At 36.0% G+C, this 20,775-nt stretch overlaps 2 protein-coding genes and 2 long non-coding RNA genes across 5 annotated transcripts; 1 reads left to right on the top strand and 3 right to left on the bottom strand.

Annotated features, from left to right (window-relative positions):
* The first annotated feature begins 1,703 nt into the window (after positions 1-1,703).
* LOC126724181 (myosin-12) lies at positions 1,704-15,677 on the top strand. The gene is made up of 40 exons (XM_050428541.1): positions 1,704-1,859; positions 1,963-2,091; positions 2,938-3,081; positions 3,175-3,320; positions 3,415-3,571; positions 3,646-3,704; positions 3,811-3,970; positions 4,051-4,200; positions 4,281-4,417; positions 4,529-4,675; positions 4,962-5,063; positions 5,131-5,188; positions 5,268-5,369; positions 5,460-5,497; positions 5,760-5,886; positions 5,970-6,140; positions 6,225-6,356; positions 6,460-6,566; positions 6,858-6,918; positions 7,040-7,217; positions 7,731-7,936; positions 8,558-8,677; positions 8,803-8,901; positions 10,164-10,379; positions 10,977-11,116; positions 11,193-11,294; positions 12,181-12,286; positions 12,483-12,530; positions 12,608-12,667; positions 12,783-12,953; positions 13,156-13,311; positions 13,389-13,595; positions 13,675-13,824; positions 13,906-13,976; positions 14,079-14,178; positions 14,259-14,315; positions 14,405-14,461; positions 14,769-14,849; positions 15,095-15,177; positions 15,265-15,677. Exons 1-40 carry the CDS (start codon positions 1,857-1,859, stop codon positions 15,386-15,388), a joined length of 4,662 nt encoding a protein of 1,553 aa, XP_050284498.1. The 5' UTR covers positions 1,704-1,856; the 3' UTR covers positions 15,389-15,677.
* On the bottom strand, positions 3,584-5,845 carry LOC126724184 (uncharacterized). The gene is made up of 2 exons (XR_007654670.1): positions 5,737-5,845; positions 3,584-4,884 (listed from the first exon to the last, which is right to left on the bottom strand). It is a non-coding gene; the product is annotated as an uncharacterized LOC126724184 (long non-coding RNA).
* On the bottom strand, positions 13,403-15,397 carry LOC126724183 (uncharacterized). Its single transcript, XR_007654669.1, has 2 exons — positions 15,270-15,397; positions 13,403-13,909 (listed from the first exon to the last, which is right to left on the bottom strand). It is a non-coding gene; the product is annotated as an uncharacterized LOC126724183 (long non-coding RNA).
* Positions 15,496-20,305, bottom strand: LOC126724182 (N-acylphosphatidylethanolamine synthase). Of its 2 annotated transcripts, XM_050428543.1 has the most exons (7): positions 20,034-20,305; positions 19,796-19,923; positions 19,503-19,588; positions 18,829-18,966; positions 18,214-18,501; positions 15,927-16,126; positions 15,496-15,810 (listed from the first exon to the last, which is right to left on the bottom strand). In XM_050428543.1, the coding sequence occupies exons 1-7, from the start codon at positions 20,246-20,248 to the stop codon at positions 15,798-15,800; spliced, it is 1,068 nt and encodes a 355-aa protein (XP_050284500.1). In that variant the 5' UTR covers positions 20,249-20,305; the 3' UTR covers positions 15,496-15,797. The 2 variants fall into 2 exon arrangements, with proteins under 2 accessions (XP_050284500.1, XP_050284499.1); XM_050428542.1 differs by having other exon boundaries at positions 15,496-16,126.
* Between the last annotated feature and the right edge of the window lie 470 nt (positions 20,306-20,775).

The raw sequence follows: 20,775 nt of genomic DNA, 5'->3' as shown, positions 1-20,775 counted from the left end.
TTTTAAAAAAAGCCAAAACAACGTCGTTTTTGCTCAATTAACGGCAAGACATAATTGGAGTTTAACGGAGTACCAAATTGACAACAATTGAAAGTTAGAGGACTGAAATGACAAAACTGAAAGTTAGAGGACTGAAATGACAAAACTGAAAGTTAGAGGACTAAAATAAAAAAATAAAAATAAATAAAAACTGAAAGTTAGATGGTCAGCTTTGCATTTTTGCCTAAAATTAATCAATTAACTATCAAATTAGTAGAAAAGAAAAGGTTAAGGTCAATCCAGAGCTTTTATATATATATATAGGACTTGGTGCTCAATAAAACACGTATACTGTATTATTAAAATTGCTAGTATAATATACGAGTGTCACAACTCACAAGCTGGTTCTGCCCTGCTCCTCCTGACTCTTATATTATTAAAATAGCTAGTATAAGCAACAGTAATGATGATTAATGATACTAGACATAAGCAAATAATTATTATTAAGAAAAAAAAAAAAAAAAAAAACTGACAAGTAATAGAGAAAGCTTGGTTGGAAAGCCATGTTACCCTAGTGTTAGCTTTTTTTTTTTTAATTGTTTCCATGGTCCCACGACAGGGTACCTTTTTCCCATGTGAACGGCCATTGGCTAAATTCCGGCACCGGCTTCAGCCGTCCAATAAAAGGAAATTCCAATTCTACTTCATAACCTTCTCCTCCACTAGTCCATTCTCCACCGCCCCTCCAGAATAAGGGAATAAAAAAGGCCCACAAGGCCACATCAGGGTTTGGTGGGTGGTGGGAAGAGGTATTCAAAAAGCCGAGGTAGGGAAATGTTGGGTCCCTAATTTAATTATAGACTATAGTATGCATTTGCCATTTCTTCTATTATGTGTCCCTCCCACTGAGTTTTAAGATGAGAATCACTAGAATAGCCTTAGATCTAAATGAAAATGCACCCCCATATACACACATATCTAAAATTTATTTCCTATTATTGGTGTTGGATTTGGAGCCTCTTACTCCAACTCTCTCTACCTTAGGCCTCTCGGAAACACAAAACCAAAAGTACTCGACATGGGGCCTTCTAACATTCAATGAGACTTTGTTTTTAGTCGTGTTTGTACAACCAGCTAAAGCTAATAATAATAACTAGCCATCTTTAATCCCACTCCTTGATTTAATACAAAGTAAAGTAATGACCATTCAAAAGAAGATAACTCTTTTTATTTTTATGTGCCAAAATTTTAATCAAAATAATGCTGCTACTTAAAAACTCCTATGCACAACACCGTGATATGGGCAAAATTGGTACAGCCATTTTGGTGTTGATGCATACAATAAGCAAAGCCACAGCAAAGCGATTGATGCATACAATAAGCATTTATTTACTCACTGTACCAGGCCAGCTCCAAAGCCTCTTTCTTCTTCGTATGGCTTAAGCAATGGATTGTAGGTACACAGACCAGTACACAACTGACCCAGCTACTAATAGTATATATTTCAATGATACAGTTTAATGGTTCTGAGGGCTTCTCTAAGTGCCAAGTCAGCATCCTATGTGGAATGAGCAGAAAAGTTGACAGCTTGACAAAGATTGAGTAAGGGAGAGAGGGAGGGAGGTGAGGTGTAGCTGGCTACTCTGCCTTTTGCTTTTTTGAGTTACACCACTGGCATTTCCTCTGCTTTTGAATTCCTTTTTAACATTCTTTTCTACTTTCAGGTGTTGTAATATCATTCCTTAAAGAACAACACCATCATCCTCCAAAACGCTCTCTCTCTCTCTCTCTCTCTCTCTCTCTCTCTCTCTTACACACACTCATCCTCTTATGTTCACTCTCCTTCTGAATTTTGATGATAATATAGACTTTTAGCAATGGTAAGCTTCCTGATCATGGTTTTCCTTCAGTTTTAATTTACTGACCTTTTTCCCTACAAGATGTTAGTTAACTTTTCTTGTTCTTATATGGACGGTGATCCAGGGAAGCCCAGTGAACATCATTGTTGGCTCACATGTGTGGGCAGAGGATCCTGAGGATGCATGGGTCGATGGTGACGTCCAAGAAATCAATGGCAGAGATGCCACAATTATTGCCACTAACGGCAAAACTGTATGCTTCTGCCACCTCCCATATTTCTGGAATTCGTAAAACCCCTTCATTTATTTATTTCTTTATTCACTTTTATCATCTAGCAGGACAGATTTTTGTCCATCCTTTCATACTCTTCATGTTAATATAACATGCACTTTCAAACCGTATACATAACCTCATAGGGCTCCTCTGTAGGCACTTTGTATAACTTTACTGGAAATGACAACAAAGCTTATTGGATCCTCTATAGACTAGTTAGGATTAGTCACATGTATTTTACTAATAGTGAAAAAGTAAGAAAAAATTAACTCCAGGAGACGAACTTTTAAATAAAAACATAAAAGGTAGAAGATCTATAAAACAACCCATCACCACATAAATTTTTGGTAGTAAGGTTTATTGTAAAGCATGCATGATTTAAGAAAAAATGAAACAGGATTTCAATAAGAACCGATGAGCCTCAAACAAGTATTCCTGTTGCAATGGAGAAAACTCAAAGAAAGGGGTCGTTAGGCACAAATTTGTTTTCTCAACTTAAAACAGAATTTATAATTTAGTTGGACTGTCAAGATGACTATTTAACTTAAAAATCCATCTGCCACTAAAATTTTATTTGGGAGAATCAATGAGGATTTCTGTAGATGATGATAGGTCTTATGAACTTTAAATTATTGACATCTAAACAGCCTTGCATGATTTTCCTTTTTGGGTAAATTATACACGCACCAAGTGGATCTTGAACTCATGATCTCACCCTCCATCAAGCACTTGCAAGGCAAGGAGGTGCCAATTGAGCCAGAGCTCATTGGCCAAACAGGCTTGCATGATATATAAACTAAACATTGGCATTTGCCTCAATTTCAGATAATTGCAGACATTTCTAGTATATATCCAAAAGACACAGAAGCACCACCAGCAGGGGTCGATGACATGACCAAGTTAGCTTACCTCCATGAACCAGGAGTCCTATATAACCTTGCCTGTCGATTTTCCCTCAATGAAATATATGTGAGTAACTACCACCTACCCAACACCACTGCAGTGAAGTTATTTTGTAATGAAAGATATAAGAAATCTGACAAGTAACGATGAAATAAACAGACTTACACTGGGAACATTCTAATTGCGGTGAATCCTTTTCGGAGACTGCCACACTTGTATGACATCCACATGATGGAGCAGTATAAGGGAGCTGCCTTTGGAGAGCTAAGTCCACACCTTTTTGCCGTTGCAGACACTTGTTACAGGTATATAAACAGTGTACAAACTGGCTTTGGCTCAACCAGAGTATTGTTCTTATCTTCAAAGAAGTAGAATTGACTCATTAATTTCAAATATCAGGGCAATGATAAATGAACAGGGAAGCCAATCCATTTTGGTAAGTGGAGAGAGCGGAGCTGGTAAAACAGAGACAACAAAAATGCTCATGAGATACCTTGCGTTCATGGGGGGCAGATCTGTTACAGATGGAAGAACAGTAGAACAACAGGTTTTGGAGGTGAGTTTGAACTTCTGTTTGTAAATTAACTATTTCCAATTGATAATTAAACAGTAATTTTTCCACATCTTCAGTCCAACCCAGTCCTGGAAGCATTTGGCAATGCCAAAACTGTGAAAAACAATAATTCAAGGTGATATACTTTCGCACTCTTTCTTTTATTACAGAGACTTTTTTCATAACTTTTTTAGAATAATTTTCTTTCTGGTTTAACTTACAATAATCTGTGATTTTACCAGTCGTTTTGGTAAATTTGTTGAGATTCAATTTGATAAGCACGGAAAGATATCTGGTGCTGCAATTCGTACATATCTTCTTGAGAGGTCACGTGTGTGCCAAGCCTCTGATCCAGAGAGAAACTATCATTGTTTCTACATGCTCTGTGCAGCACCACCAGAGGTGACCTCCGTACATTTTCCTACTCAGCAACCAAGTCAGGCATAACAAACATTTAGCTGAACTATATTGTCACCTTACAGGATGTTAAGAAATTCAAGCTGGGGGACCCAAGAACATTCCATTATCTTAATCAATCAAATTGTTATGAAGTAGCAAATGTAGATGATGCGAGAGAATATTTGGAGACGAGAAATGCCATGGATATTGTGGGGATCAGCCCAGATGAGCAGGTGTTGAGCCTTTCAATGTTAATAAATAGAAGATTTCCTTTGTCCATTAATAAAATTAACAGAGATGGTGCTATCTGTAGGATGCTATATTCCGTGTGGTGGCTGCAATTCTACATCTTGGAAACATTGACTTCATAAAAGGGAATGAAGTTGATTCTTCGAAACTGAAAGATGAGAAATCAAAATTCCATCTTCAAACTGCCGCAGAGCTCCTCATGTTAGAACTCTGATCTATTTGGACCACCTTAAAAAAAAAAAAATATATATATATATATATATATATCTACATTCTAATGATGCCTCCATGGCCTCCTGTATACTTCTTCAGGTCTGACGCGAAGATGCTAGAAGACTCACTCTGTAAGCGTGTCATAGTGACTCCCGATGGTAACATTACAAAACCACTGGACCCAGGCCAAGCTGCCCTAAGTCGTGATGCCTTGGCAAAGACTGTATACTCCAGATTGTTTGATTGGTAAGCAAACTAGACTCAACTCCTTTAATTAATCTGTCAATAGCAATTAGTGACGTCATCCAGGCAAGTAGCAATAATACTCCAACATGAAAATTTAAACATGTCTAACACAGCCAAGATCAAAGTGAAGCAAAGTTACATAGGAAACCTGATACCAGCTCAACGAATAGGCAATCATGACTGTCTCAGAACCAAAACCAATTTGATTTCTAATTTGTTCAGAAAAAAAATTTATTTGACTGGACAAGGACTGAATTAAATTGAGTAAATTCTTGAACTATGGCAGGATTGTGGATAATATAAACAGTTCAATTGGCCAAGATCCCAATGCAGTAAGCTTAATTGGAGTCCTAGATATTTATGGCTTTGAAAGCTTCAAGATCAACAGGTACATAATAAACAGAAAAACATTATTACAATCTACAGAAAGATATATTGAACATTACTTTTGGTAGTTTTGAGCAGCTATGTATCAACCTCACAAATGAGAAGTTGCAACAACATTTTAATCAGGTTAGAATGACATTATAGGTACAGTTTGAGCATCATTATACTGAAGTAATTTTATACTAACAAGCATCTTTCTTAACAGCACGTATTCAAGATGGAGCAAGAAGAGTACACAAAAGAGGAAATAAATTGGAGTTACGTAGAATTCGTAGACAACCAGGATGTTTTGGATCTTATTGAGAAGGTACCAACTCACAAAGAACATTGTATGTCCAACTTACACAATTTATATCTATTATATGGAACATGAAATATTGATTATATATCCTTACAGAAACCCGGGGGTATAATTGCTCTTCTTGATGAAGCCTGGTACGCATTTTTTCTACATGCAAATGAATATCTGTATCTAGAAACAGATGAAAATCACCTACTTATGAGTTATGAAGTAATTAAGCAGGTTCTAAACCTTGCACCAATGGCACATGCTACCTTAGGTAAAAGGAGACATTATCTCCTCCTGACACCAAAAATAGAAGAACTAATAAAACATTGAAAAACAAAGAAAATAAGAGATAGAGATAATGCATCAATATTGAAAACAAGGATACAGACAAGTTCACTTCTGCTGCAGTATGTTTCCCAAGGCAACCCATGAGACATTTGCACAAAAGATGTATCAGACATATAAAGGACACAAGCGCTTCAGCAAGCCAAAACTTGCCCGAACAGACTTCACAATCAACCATTATGCAGGAGATGTAAGAGAATTTTTCATTTCCACAACCATCCAGCTAAAGACAATAAAATTTGGTTTCTCATTTTAAAGCCTCATGCTCTACAGGTCACATACCAAGCAGACCAATTTCTTGATAAAAACAAGGATTATGTTGTAGCAGAACACCAAGCACTACTAGATGCATCCAAGTGCCCATTCGTCGCTAACCTTTTCCCTCCGCTACCTGATGAGACATCAAAGCAATCTAAATTCTCTTCCATTGGTACCCGCTTCAAGGTAAGCCTTTTTCCATAGTAGCATTATCAGATCTTGTAAACCCTGAGACCCTGACTTACTCTTGACTCAAACTTCAACAACCAGCAACAACTACAAGCTTTGATGGAGACACTGAACACAACAGAACCACATTACATCAGATGTGTAAAGCCCAACACAGTTTTGAAGCCTGGAATCTTTGAAAACTTTAATGTCTTAAACCAGTTAAGATGCGGGGTAACTAAAATTCCACTTCTACCCCACAGAATAAATCGCATTTCCCAGAAACTATCATATGTTGCACTGGTTGATAATGTTCCTTCAAATGATATTGTTGCAGGGTGTATTAGAGGCTATTAGGATAAGTTGTGCTGGGTATCCAACAAAAAGATCATTTGATGAGTTCCTTGACCGTTTTGGAATGCTAGCTCCAGATGTTCTTGATGGGTATAAACTTCTAAATTTAGAAAGTAAAATATTTATCTTCTGATTTTGTTTCACATCTTTATTCTATAGAATAGGAAGGAAGCCAGGACCTCAAGGTTGAAGGCTACAGTTTCCCTATTAAGCTGCATGCTCTAATTAACAAATACATACCTTAGCAAATACTCACATGCAATCAGGCAGATATTTTGGATATAAATACCATTGATATAATTTCATTTTAGATGAATTTAGCAAAAATGATTTTGACTTTGTAGTTTCAACTTTGATAATCCACTGCTTTCTTCTATGCAGATCCGACGAAAAATCAGCCTGTATTGCCATCTGTGACAGAATGGGCTTGAAGGGCTATCAGGTCACTCTACACTTGGACCTACCTATATGACATGGCAATAGTTAGGATCATTGTGCACAAATTTCTCAAGAAAATTTTCATTATGTATTCTGATAGTTGCCTCCCTCATCCTGTATTTCAGATTGGGAAAACAAAGGTGTTTCTTAGAGCTGGGCAGATGGCTGAATTAGACGCACGGAGAACTGAAGTCTTGGCTAATGCGGCCAGACGCATCCAAAGGCAAATTCGAACACATCTGACCAGAAAAGACTTCATCACCCTGCGATGGGCTACTATTAATGTACAGAAACTTTGGAGAGGTTATACTCTTTTTCCTATGTTATTCCATGTTGCATCATAGCACATAAATCAGAAAGTGTCTGTTAGAACTACCAAACCAGATTAATTCACCCTCCTATAATAGACAAAATGTAGGCTGCTTCATTTAGTAGTGTGTAATTAGGTATTTGGGTTAGATTTCTCAACCCCTCAACCCATATCTCTTTTTTCTCTTGTACTCCATCATCAGGTTGGTGGATTGGATTTCAGTTTGAACCTATAGAAAGGTCTTGATTACTTTGTTGTCATGCCTGAACTAGATATACAGTGTTGGCCCTCTTCCAGGAAATTTAAACTTTAGGCTATTTCAATAACCTGACTATCACCATTTCAGAGCCCTTTTCACTTTTGGTTGTTTGAGCTTGATATACATTTCTGGTTTAAGCTTTTGAAAAAATTGATTCCTAATCTATTTTGAGAAACTACCAACTTTGACAGTTATTGCTGGAAATAAATGTAAATGTGACAGTTTCTCTTGCCTCTTCCATATGCAGCACAAATAGCACGTAAGCTGTATGAACAGATGAGAAAGGTAGCTGCTTCAATCCGCATACAAAAACATGTTCGTGCTCACACTGCAAGAAAATTTTACACAAAATTACTAGCATCAGCAATTGTTATTCAAACTGGGTTACGAGCAATGGCAGCTCGAAATGAATACAGATACAAAAGAAGAACAAAGGCTGCAACCATCATCCAGGTAACTCCTCTGGCTGGGATAAATCACTAAAACATAAAATGCAGGGCTGCATAGAGAAAATGTTAAGATTGGACATTATATTGCATCTAAAAAATTCATAATCAAGGATATTGTTGGAACAAGAAATGAAATTTAATATTTGATGATACTTAGAAATGCACCTTCATTGATTGGATGTCTTCATTTAAGAAAGTTTTTTAGAATTACAGAAATAACAAAGGAAAAAATTTCAAGATTCGAACGAATAAAAGCAATTGTGAAAATAATGATTCATACAAACTAGATTCAGATCCCTCTATTACATGCAACAACAACAACAACAAAGCCTTAATCCCAAAACTTTGGAGTCGACTAAAGATCCTCAAAAGACTAACTGATTGGACACATGTTTTTTTATCTCCCCTTCTATCCTATCCCAAACAATACTCTTTGTTACTCCCTTCCATGTCCTTTTTACTACTTCTATTACATGCATGATAAATTTTGTCATTTGTCACATAATATAGCTGGATTATAATTCAAGCCATCTGAGAAAGGTTTATATTCCAACATTGAATCATTCATCAATCAACAACCTTGGAGTAATATTATTGATTATGCTATTACTCATTCTTCTGACAGACTCAATGGAGAAGATTTCAAGCTCTTTCTGCTTATAAACAGCAGAAGAAGGCAAATCTAACACTTCAATGTCTTTGGAGAGCAAGGGTTGCAAGGAAGGAGCTTAGAAAGCTTAGGATGGTGAGCTTTACTTCTCATATAAGCATATCCTGGCACTTCTCTCCAATTCTTGGCTTGATTTATTCTCTAAGACTAGAGTTATCTAAATTATGTGCATAGTAAAAATAAGAAACTCTCTGATGCAGGCTGCAAGAGAAACAGGGGCACTTAAGGAGGCTAAGGACAAGTTGGAGAAGCGTGTTGAAGAGCTAACATGGCGACTAGAATTTGAAAAACACTTAAGGGTATATTCTCCATCAACTACAAATATGTGAATAGGTTGGCGCAAGTCCAATTACACAAAGTCGAAAAGTATATCATTAAAGCAATGTGAATAGATTTTGACTTACTACCATCCTTTGTAGCTAGGCAATACCTCTTCCCCATTTTTATAGCTTACTACCACCATTTGATGAAAAAGGAAAAAACAAAAAAAATAAAAAATAAAAAACAAATGACATTTGATTTAAAGCATATGCTAACTAGTTACATATCCGGATGCAGGATCTTTTAGAAATCAGCACTATACTAGGTCTATTAATGAGTTTTGAGTAAGGATTGATTTTTTTTTTTTTTTTTTTTTTTTTTTTTTTTGATAAGTGAGTAAGGATTAATGTTAAAGAGTATTAGGTTAGAAAAGAATGACAATTGATAGCTGTTTTGGAGCGGAAACAGAGGATAAACAGAAAATAAAATAAATAAAACACTAGGCAATCACACCTAGGCCTTCCTAAGCAATCACAGCTAGTAGGAGAAGGTAATCACACCCTCAAAACTTAAATAAGCTGCTGAGATTTATCAATCAATCACCATTCAAATAACATTGAATACAATAAAGCCTTTATATAGAGGCTATTGTTAATCCCCTCCTAGAAGTATTTGGACTCTAAATAACATATTCCTAGAATGACTAGGAATAATAATAACAAACAAAAGAAGGATGTAATATCTCCTAAACCAAATAAGAGGAGGACTCAAAACATAAACTAAGACTCATGGGCCTCTAGGACATCCCATTCCATAAAATATGAAAATTACCAAATTGCCCTTATTCTAGTAAACTTAATTGAAACTACTCTAAAGCTTCCCAACCTAAAACACTCAATGCGAAGACTCAATAATAACTAAAATAACCTATTAAAGGTGTCAAGAAAGTCCGACATCAAAACTAGACCACAAATCTTGATTCTTTTAGTATTTAATCTTGTTTTCCCTTGAACTCTTTCTTGTCCGCATCTTATCCACAGTTCTAGCTGGGGAGACTCAGCCATTTTTAACACGTCTTTGAATTGTAGTTTCAATTTAAGTCATCTAGATTTGGTTCAACAAAACCCTGAACCACTTCTCTGAACACATTTAAATTGTATCACATTTTCTAAGTTTCTGTCACCACATTCAGTCTAATCAATTCTACAGCAGTCCAGATCAATTGGAACATGTCAATTTGATGCTGAGTCCATAAATGAATTGGTCCACTATAGGTTCATCAGAAAACAATGTTTTGCAGATTGATCTTGAAGAGGCTAAAGGACAAGAAATTGCAAAGTTACAAAATGCTTTACATGAAATGGAAGGGCAACTGGATGAAGCCCATGCTGCAATCATTCGCGAGAAAGAAGCAGCAAAGCTAGCCATTGAAGAAGCTCCACCAGTCATTAAAGAGGTTCCAGTTGTGGACAACACCAAGCTGGAGTTACTAAGAAATCACAATGAGCAACTGGAGGTAACTTCCAAAAACTCTCTTTTAGCATTATCAGCAACAAATAACTTAAGATCTACATGGTCACGTAAGTATTGGACCATGACAAAGGAGAAAATATTCAGGAAAATCTGAATATAAATATATAAGAACAGAAAATATTAATTTGCTCACTTTATGTACGAAGATATGCCTGAAGTTGGCTTGATATCTCTTTTTTCAAAGTAATACATGAAAACGTAATTAAGTATAGTGAAAGAAAAGTTATCTCTCTAACATAATCTATTAACAGAAATAAAACTCCCTTAATAGTTAAAGAAAAGGAAAAAGAATTTCCAACTGTCAAAAGCCCTTGTGCGTGATATCCCCACAGAAGGTAACATCTGTTTTTACGCAGCTATACGTGGATAGTGCACCATGGATGAGAAAACTAAAAGTGAATGTAAAACCTTTAGATAAAAATTGCCAAACACAAAAGTTTTAGAGAATGGGAGAAGGATGAGTCCCACCACCCATAAAGATACCAATGCATTTGTGAGTGAGCATACATCTGTATAAATTCATGGACAAATTTAGCAGTTAACAAATATGGTGACAGGTGGCTTACATAAATGTCTGTAGGGTGAGCTAGGAGAGCTGAAGAAAAAGTTTGAGGAATTTGAGGAGAAGTATTCCAAAGCTGAAAAAGAGAGCAAAACAAGGCTAAGAGAGGCAGAAGAAGCACAGCTAAAAGCAACGTTACTTCAAGAGACTATTGAAAGGTAGTCAACTAAGAATTGGTCGTGACATCTCTATCATCAAAATCTAGGGTTTACTAACTTGTATTTATAATTTCAGATTAGAATTGAACTTATCAAACCTTGAATCTGAGAATCAGGTTCTACGCCAACAGGCTTTGGTAGCATCACCAAAGGAGGACATCTCTGAAGAACTGAGAATGTAAGAGCAAGCAATTTTTTTTTTCTTGGGCCCTCCTTCACGGGGGAGGGGCATGAGTGGGGTTCTTAAGAAATTTGATAACCTTTTTACTATTTTGTCATGAGTAAACTGCAGAAACTTTAGGAAAATCTGAACAATTGATCTCTCAAGAAGATCAAAGCTACAATGTTTGTCAAGTGAGAAAAGGAAAATGCCAGATATGAGCTCATTTTATTTTGTAGAAATCGGTAAACTTAAATTAGAAAATTGTGATTGACATATTTCTCTTTATCACTACGCAAGGTGATGACAACAAGGGGACAAACATACATAAATCTAGTTCAGGGACAGCTAATACCTTTGTTGAATATATATTTATACAATATATAAATAACAACTAGACCATGGACATTTAGACATATCATCAAAACAATTATTTTTAAACCACAGCTTTTCTTGAATGTGGCTCCTTATCAAGTGAATTCACCAAGGGAATGATTTCATTTAAGTGATGTTAGAATATTCATGTATGAGATGTGAGGTTGTTAAGTGGTCAAGTCCCACATCAGACTATAGTGACAAGAGTAAATAGTTAACATAACATTGTTCGTGCCTAACGTACTAAATCATTTGGGTTAAGGCGGTGTTCCAACATGTTGTATTAAGCCCTTAGAAAGAGGCTCCCTAAGGTATTAATGTTCAACTCTCACAAACCCAAGATCTTAACAAGTAATAAATACAGCCAATAGTGCAGTAGAAGTTACTCCATGACATAAACCAACTACAAGATTTTATCTACAGTTCCACTTTGTCAAAATGTGTTGTTTAGGCCACTAGCTCAGCTCACAATGAGCTTTAGGAACATACTCAACATAGCACATTTCTGAAAGTTTTACTTTTGGTCCAGCCTCAAGAGTAAGATTGCAAGTTTCGAGTCAGAGAATGAATTGCTTCAAAACCAGGCAGTTGTGAAGCAGATAGCTACACCTGAGAGGCCACTGCCACAAGTCAAGGTACAATACCTTTTCTTTTTATTTTTCTTTTTTTTTTTTTGTGTGGGGGGGAGGGCAGGTGTTAAAGAGGGTGCTTCCATTTTTCCTTTTTTGGTAAAGTTACTTCACTGCCAACCCCAAAAAAATTGGCACTAAGGCTTGGTTGTTTTCGTGAAATTACTTCACTATTTGACACTATCCTTCGATAATGGTGCAGTGTTTGGACAATGGACATCAAACAGACGAAGAACTTCAAACAACAAAGGTATCATGAACTTTCTTGGATAATAGATCATTAATGAATATACATTTCCAATATGATGAGTTTATTCCTTTTTTCAGGAAACAGAGCCTATTGCCCCCCTCCTAACTAGACAAAGATCACTCACAGACAGGCAGCAGGTATGTCATTGAAAGCTGAAATTATAAGCAGACACTGCAAATGTGGAAGTCTAAAAACTTATTTTAGTTTGGGTGGTCACTAATGAGTAAATTCATATTTATATCATTTGAACAGGAAAATCATGATGTACTACTCAAATATCTCATAGAAGATAAACGATTTGATAAGAATAGACCTATCGCAGCCTGTATTGTCTATAAAGCACTTCTCCAGTGGAGATCCTTTGAAGCTGAGAAGACAAATATATTTGATAGGATTATTCAAACAATTCGTTCATCCATAGAGGTAGCATACTTCTTTTTTTTATAAATAAAAATAATTTAAGTAAAAATATTACAAATTCGCTGGGGCCAGGGATGGAACCTGAGATCTCAAACCTTTTATAAAGCTTATACTGAAATGCATGCTTTCAGCATTTTAATTTATGATAAAGTGATCAACTTAATTTGACAGGTGTAATTAATTTTTCTATGTTATATCCTTGAAGGGTCAGGACAACATTGCTGATTTGGCATATTGGCTTTCAACAACTTCTACCCTTCTGTTTCTTTTACAAAGTACACTCAAGGCAAGCAATACAACCAGTTCAGCTTCTCATCGTAACCGAAACTCCCCAACCACCTTATTTGGCAGAATGGCACAAGTAAGTTTCCACAAGTGAATTCTTTTATACATCAAAGCTCGTGTGAACATTTACAATTCTAAATATGGTAATCTCAGGGTTTTCGTCCATCTTCATTGGGCACGGGAATTTCAAGCGGCTACAGTGGAATGGAGGGAAAACCGAATGAACAATTGAAAGTGGAAGCTAAGTACCCAGCCCTACTATTTAAACAACATCTAACTGCATGTGTTGAGAAAATATATGGGATGATCCGTGACAATTTGAAGAAAGAGATCAGCCAGTTCCTTAACTTGTGCATTCAGGTAAGCATCTTATGTAGGCAAAAAATTTAGATGACAACAAATCAACATGCAAAACTAAACTCTTAATTATCAAAAACAGGCACCTAGATCATCACGGGTTAGATCAATAAGAGGGTCATCTAAAAGTATCCATTCAAATATAGTTGCAAAGCAACAAGCATCAAACATACATTGGCAGAGCATTGTTAATAAGCTTGATCATACCTTGGGTTTAATGTCTGGGAACCACGTAAGCATAATCCACTCTTCCACCGGTTCTTTTTCTGGTTTTTCCAATTTAGCAGATTCATCTGATTTTTGTGATCTTCAGGTACCTTCAATGATCACAAAAAAGATCTTTAGTCAGGTCTTTTCATTCATCAATGTACAGCTCCTTAATAGGTGAGTAGAGTTTCAATTCCAATCTATACAAGAGAAGTTTCAGAAAGGGATTGAATTCAGTTTAAAACCACTCATCAAAGTACCAAATTTATGGTCTGGCAGTCTATTGCTTCGTCGTGAGTGCTGCTCATTTAGCAATGGAGAATATCTAAAGGCAGGTTTGCAGGAATTGGAACATTGGTGTCTCAAAACAACGGATCAGGTAATGAAAATTGTTTGCACTTTTTTCCAAGACTGAAGAGCAGAGGAGGAGAACGTTATACAATTTTGTTGTTTTTACAGTTTGCCGGATCGTCCTGGGATGAACTCCAACACATAAGGCAAGCTGTCGGGTTTCTGGTAGATTTTCTTGAACCCGGATGACTTAGCCAATAAAGCTATTTAAAGCTAAAGATTTAGAATTATTTACATATGCTTAAATTTTGCAGGTGTTACATCAGAAAGCTCAGAAATCATTGGATGAGATCACAAATGAACTCTGCCTGGTAACAGACTTAGTGCTACAATGAAAAGCATCTTGAATTTCTTTTAAATTCCCTTTGATAACCATTTCAGTCAGGATCTATTGATATGAAAATAAATAAAGATAACACTCTAATTGCAGTAATACTACTGCATGGATTAGTAGGATATTTTCATTAAAAACCAAAACAAGAAAAGGCTTAAAAGTGTATATCTAATCCATTATTTTTTAATCAGATTTCTCAGCTATCCAATATAGGATAAAATTAAATTCTCAACTAGTGACAACACCTAGCTAATGGCTTTTCTTGCCTTTCCTATTCTCCATAGATATTGAGCATTCCACAAATATATCGCATTGGAACTATGTTCTGGGATGACAAATATGGAACCCATGGATTACCTCCAGATGTAAGTACTCTTGCAAATTTTGTTATACTAAGATAAATTTTATAATTCTAACATCATTTGAAATCATATGCTCTCTCTCGCGAGTTTCATTGCTACGTACTAAGTATGTGGTTAGGAGACTTCAGATTACTTTGGATTATTTCCTTGCAGTCCTTAACTTAAGAACAAGAGACAAGCATATTAGTATTGATGCCAAATTGGGATCTTGGTTTTTAATTGTGAGCAACAATAATGGAAAATCTCAGGTAATTGGCAAAATGAGAATGATGATGGCAGAAGATTCAATTAATATGCCCAATAATTCTTTCTTGCTCGATGTTGATTCCAGGTAATAATTTACTTTTACAAATTCTCTCCTACCCATTTTAATTCCAAAAAAAAAAAATGCTGATGGCATTGCTTGCAAAAATTTCAGCATACCATTCTCAATGGAAGAGATGTTCCGATCCTTGAGTGACATCAGCCTCTCTGACATGGATCCACCACCCATTCTCCGACAAAGATCTGATTTCCATTTCCTGTTACAACAAACGGATTAGAGTTAGCACATGGATGTATTTAAACATGATGGTGTAATTACATGCGCATTCTTGCTTTTGCTTTGCCCATTTGCCTATTTGTAATTAGTTGCTTTTGCTTTTGTGGGGTGGGAGAGGAGAGAGTGATTGATTGTTCAGGAATGTAATTTTTATTTATTATCCGTGTTTTTTTTTTTTTGTTCATATTGTGGCAATTGGAGTGAATTTTTTAACAGAGAATGAAGTGGTGAATTTGTATATTAAAGAGAAATGAGAAGGAAAATCTTATAAAGTATCTGCTTTGTATCAACTGACTTTTTTCAATGTATTTGGAAAATTCTAGGGGTTGATCAAGGATTGCTCACGGCTGTCATCATCCGCTTAATACAGCTGTGTAGAGTGGAACCATGCACCACAAAAGCCCAAACCTTCACGTGACTTTCCTAAACAAGTAGCAAATACATATTGTTGATTTGAACAAAGTACACTAGTACTATTGTTGTTTTAACGTAATCCAATCTCAATTATAGAATTGAGTGGACTGAAAAACAGCACACACCAACACATATACACCATCTCTATTTCATTCATTTCATATGCCCTTTTCCCTGTCGCATTTTGAAATCCTAAGTCAAGAGTTTTGATGCTGAGTATCAGAATCTGCATGTGCTCTTGAAGCTGATCATGAGAGGAATGCAGACAGCAGACCTGAATATGTACAACCTCATAAACAAAAGAGGCACTTATGTACAATCCCACCTGCAAGAACCGTGCTTCACAGTTAGTGTTGGAAAGTTTGCATTTCCGGTTGGTTTTTGAAGCCATATTGGAATATGCAAATGAAATGAGTCCTTGAGCCACATCTTCTTCTTTTTTAATAAGTAATAATACTGATTCAAAAAAATAAAATCAACAAGTACACATGAAGTATACTAGCTGAAGGTCACAAGAGTTCTAAAATTAAAATGAATGATAAAATCAAATAAATTTGAAAAAGAAAACTTCCCTGAAGCTACCATCCACTCAAGCAAGGTCTTCAAAAAATTTGATTTTTAATTCTAAAGTTTTCTGCTCAAATCCTTCAAAGCTCCTTGCATTTCTTTCCCTCCAAATGCACCACATTAAACATTGAGGGATGGGTTTCCATATTTCACAGCTCCAATGATGCCAAAATGACCTTGCCAACATGCTAGAAGATCAACCTTTCTAGGCATCACCCACTCCACCCCAAAAAGAGCAAAAGCCAAATCCCATAAATCTATAGCATTAGGGCAATGCAACAATAAGTGGTCTACTATCTCCTTGTCCCTCTTGCACATACAACAGCAGCTCACCAAAATAATGTTTCGCTTCCTCAGGTTCTCCACTGTAAGGATATTCCCCAAAGGAAAAACGCCACCTTATTGGGGACAAGCGGTTTCCAAATGCTCTTCCACGGGAAACTGTCAGAAACTAAATGAGCTAATACTCTATAATAAGATCGAACCTAAGTCCTCAAGCCACATCTTAACAAGTTATGTACTTAATAATCATGGATGCTACTCACTGTTCAGTCGGGAATACATAAATTCTCTCTCTCTCTCTCTCTCTCTCTCTCTCTCTCGTCAGACCTCCCGCCACCTGATATATAAAACATGTACTTCTACTTCACCTGTTTTACTTTCTTGGGACATCATTTGAGCTGCTCAATATAAACTGAGAAACTGCAAATAAATAAAAGAAGTTGCTTATCACAAGCAACATTCTTCAAAGTTATTAAAACAACAATGATTATTCCATAGAATGGCACTCATAATCATTTCCTAATAATCATCCCGGAACTCCCAAAGTCCAGTGCAAAAGGCACATCATTATTTGCTTGAGCTACCCAAGGATTGAACAACATTGTAGTTGACAGTCCAGGTGCAAGCCACAGGCTTTGTCTTCCAATTTTGTTTTAATATCTCCCACCCTCTCCCAAATCAACTTCAATACTTGTATCTTTCATCAGTAGTTCTTTGGGATCTCTATTTCCAGAATGTATTTTGCTTCATCATTACCATTCCTTGTCTTTAGGCCAATCCCACAAAGACCAAAAATTGCAATGACTTAAACAGCTGCTGTTAAACAGTCCAACAAACATTTCAGGAAATTCTTTGAACTTCTTCTTTTATCTCAAAATTCAATGTTATGTCCACAAGAATCTCTTGGCACTAAATAAGCAACTGATGGAAGCAATGGCCGCGTGGCAATGGGAGAGAGTTTTCTGCTTCTTATTCTAACTTGCCTACCTCACCTAAGAAAGCAGCATAAAATGAGAAGGATCCTACCAAGATAGAAATAAAGTGAAGAAATGTTGAGATCAAATAGAATACCTGAAAGCCGCTTGGAGCAGAAAATAGGGACTTCTTTTAATTTCAACTCCAACTGTCCAAAATGATGTTTATGAACCCATCTTTGGTCTATTTCTCTGCCTCACACATCAGGTCTTACATGAAAATAACACTAAAATGATGGTTTCAAACATTCAACATGAAGACAAATCAATTCTGAAAAGCCAATTTTATAGTTCTGCAAATTAACAAATCTACTATTTATTGTGATTACAAAGATGTATATTGCATTTCCATAATGGAAAACAAGAAAGCCCAAAAGGATTGTCTCTGTTATTAAACAAAGGAATTCATGATTAATTATGACCAAAAATAAAAATAAAAATGACTAAATCCTCAACCAAAAGAAAAGAATTTCCACTGTTAGAAACAAATTTTATGGTCAAAATGCAATTTATCTACTGCTCAACATGCTTCAGAATAGAAATGCACAAGCTAGATATTTTCCTTCTTAAAATTGCAAAACTTTTACACCTTTGACTTCATAAAACTTTTAGAGAAATTCCTTAAGCTCTCCATTACAGTTTGAATTTGCTCAGAAATCGCAGCATAGAGACATCTCTGCGCTGCCTCATCCATTCCATGAGGGGAAGTCGTGGGCCATCCTACAGGCGGAAGTGACAAATTACGAGACAGAGATATTGCCGTCTGCCTCATTTTTGGGAGGTCAAATTCTATTGGCTCACCAACAAATATGTAAATGTTCTTATTACATAGTGGAAAAGGAGGCCTTCTACCACACAAAAATTTCTCAGGCATCACCTGGATAATAGGAGCAAATGAGAAGTTGGCCAAAACAAATAATTGGGACATTAGCAAATCAAATGAAATCATCTTCGCATAGATTTATCATTTATGACAACAGATTCAAAAAAAAAAATTCAAATGCCAAAAGTTGTGTGCTACAATTACATAAACCAGTCCAAAAACAAAAACTCACAAACCAAGGGACTGTTTTACCAGCCACCCAATCTAACTAACTGGACCAAATTAAGTAATGGAACTTGAAAAATATACATAAATTGAAGAGCAGTAACTCATGAGAAAAAAGAAGGGGGGGGGGGGGGGGGGGGATACTATGAAAACTACCTCTTCAAAGCCATGATGGAAAATTGGCAAAACTATTGGGGTTACAGGGGCACGAGCAATGAGACTAGCAGTTCCCCATTTTAATCGTCTTATTGGTGCATCTTCTTGGGACACTTTTCCCTCAGGAAATGTATGCAGCTGACCAACAGGAAAAATAAAATATTCAAATTCGCACCCAGAAGAAAAAAAAATAAAATAAAAGGATTATTTTGAATCAAAGCGCAAGTCAATAAAGTTACAAAAAAAAAAAAAATGTCCACCAAAAAATTTGGTATCTATGATAACTTGAGCTCAATGCGTAACACAGCACCAATTTGATAAGGTAAGCCACAAATGATAAGCTATTAATGAGTCTCCTAAGAGGGCCCCATCGAGCCATTGGACAATGCTCATCAAACCAGGCAACTACTCTTATGATAATATCATAAAAGCAATTGATTCACTTTGCCTAGTGCTCAATGATCTGAACTAAAGCAATCATTAACCATAATCAAAGTTGCATGAACATTGAACATGGAGATGAAACATGAGAGATTGAATGAAAGGATCTGGACACGCACACACACGGCCAGAGTAAAACTGCAAAAGAAACTGAACATAAAATATAGGTATGCTTTTTTTTCCAATTAATATATATGAAGTAAAATTGGCACAATGTGAAGTAAAATGAATACCCATTCTCCATCAGCTAAGCGCTCAAGAGCTTCATTCATGTGTTCTTGATAAATTCCACCACCCCTAATTATAGGTATGCATTTTCCTGCACAAGAATTGATCTAATTTATTTGATTGAGAGGAAAAGTCAGTGAAAATTATAATTGCCCTTCTTAGGAGCTATTTTTTTTTTTTTTTTAACTTAAGCTTGAGCAAGTCTAATATATGAGCAAGTGAAGTTGAAATATACCTATATAAATATGATTGAGTTGAAAGAAGGTACATGTAAATTAGAAAAGGGAGAGAGAGATACCAAGTCGGAAGAAGTAGGAATAAAAGGGATTCTTAAAGCAAATGTCGTCAGCAGCAAGAACCCATCGAGCCAAATTAGGGTGGCAGGTGGGGAAGCCCTTGAAACCCCACATAAGAGGATCGTCCAAACTGGGTGTTGTTAGCGTAGTAAAAGTGAGAGTGTGGTTGTTAATTATAAATTATAAAAGAAAAAAATAAAAACATAATGAGGAGAGGAGAGGAGAGGAAAAGAAACGAACGTTGACATGTGATTGCTAACAGTGAGGAGAGGAAGAGCAGGAGGTCTGGAGCGAACAAGACGAATGAGAGTATGAGCATTGTGAACGGAGGTAGTGTTGAAAATAGTGGCCACTATCTTTGCGAAACCTCCTACTCCCATCAACACTACCTTTCTTGGTATTCCTCCCAAGTGTTTCGCCCGCCCTGCCCACTCCATTTTCCGACCCAATCCCATCCCCACTCTTCACTCTTCACTCCTTCTACTCCTCAACTGCTGTTTTGCTTCTTTAGGAAACAAACAAGCAAACGCCTTCACTCACTCCGCCTCCACTTCTTTTACTTACTTATTCTGCCACGCCGGCCCCAACACACCAAATCATTATATTATTATTATTATTATTGCTGTTTCAAATAATCAATTATTAAAATTATTTTTCTTTTTTTGGATGTAATTAATAAATGTAATTTGGCAACCATTTCAACTAGAATAACCCGTGTCATGATATTAATGAGATTCTCGGTTTTCTCCCTATATACATTTGATATGAAATAATCAAATACTAGAAGAGGTCTAAATACTTTTATTTATTTATTAAATAATAATAATAATAATAATAAATGTAAAATCATTTATTGTTATACCATAATAAATACATATAGTAGGTTTCAGTTAGTTCAACTGGTAAAGTTGTTTATAATTGAATAAGAAATCTAAAGTTCAATTCCTACACCAAAAACTGATTGGTTTTTTTGTCACAAACA

Source organism: Quercus robur, chromosome 4, assembly GCF_932294415.1.
Source record: "Quercus robur chromosome 4, dhQueRobu3.1, whole genome shotgun sequence".
NCBI lineage: Eukaryota > Viridiplantae > Streptophyta > Magnoliopsida > Fagales > Fagaceae > Quercus > Quercus robur.
This window is presented reverse-complemented; position numbering and strand designations above follow the sequence as displayed.

Bases quoted from the DNA above. Each gene is read 5' to 3' on its own strand.
- LOC126724181 (XM_050428541.1), top strand. The intron at 3,971-4,050 runs GTGACCTCCGTA...GTCACCTTACAG, and splicing joins TCTGTGCAGCACCACCAGAG to GATGTTAAGAAATTCAAGCT. The intron at 13,977-14,078 runs GTGAGTAGAGTT...ATGGTCTGGCAG, and splicing joins AATGTACAGCTCCTTAATAG to TCTATTGCTTCGTCGTGAGT.
- LOC126724182 (XM_050428542.1), bottom strand. From the start codon at position 20,248: ATGGGATTGGGTCGGAAAATGGAGTGGGCAGGGCGGGCGAAACACTTG. The intron at 19,589-19,795 runs GTATCTCTCTCT...ATTCTTGTGCAG, and splicing joins TTCCTACTTCTTCCGACTTG to GAAAATGCATACCTATAATT. The intron at 18,967-19,502 runs GTATTCATTTTA...CCTGTTGGTCAG, and splicing joins GCTTAGCTGATGGAGAATGG to CTGCATACATTTCCTGAGGG.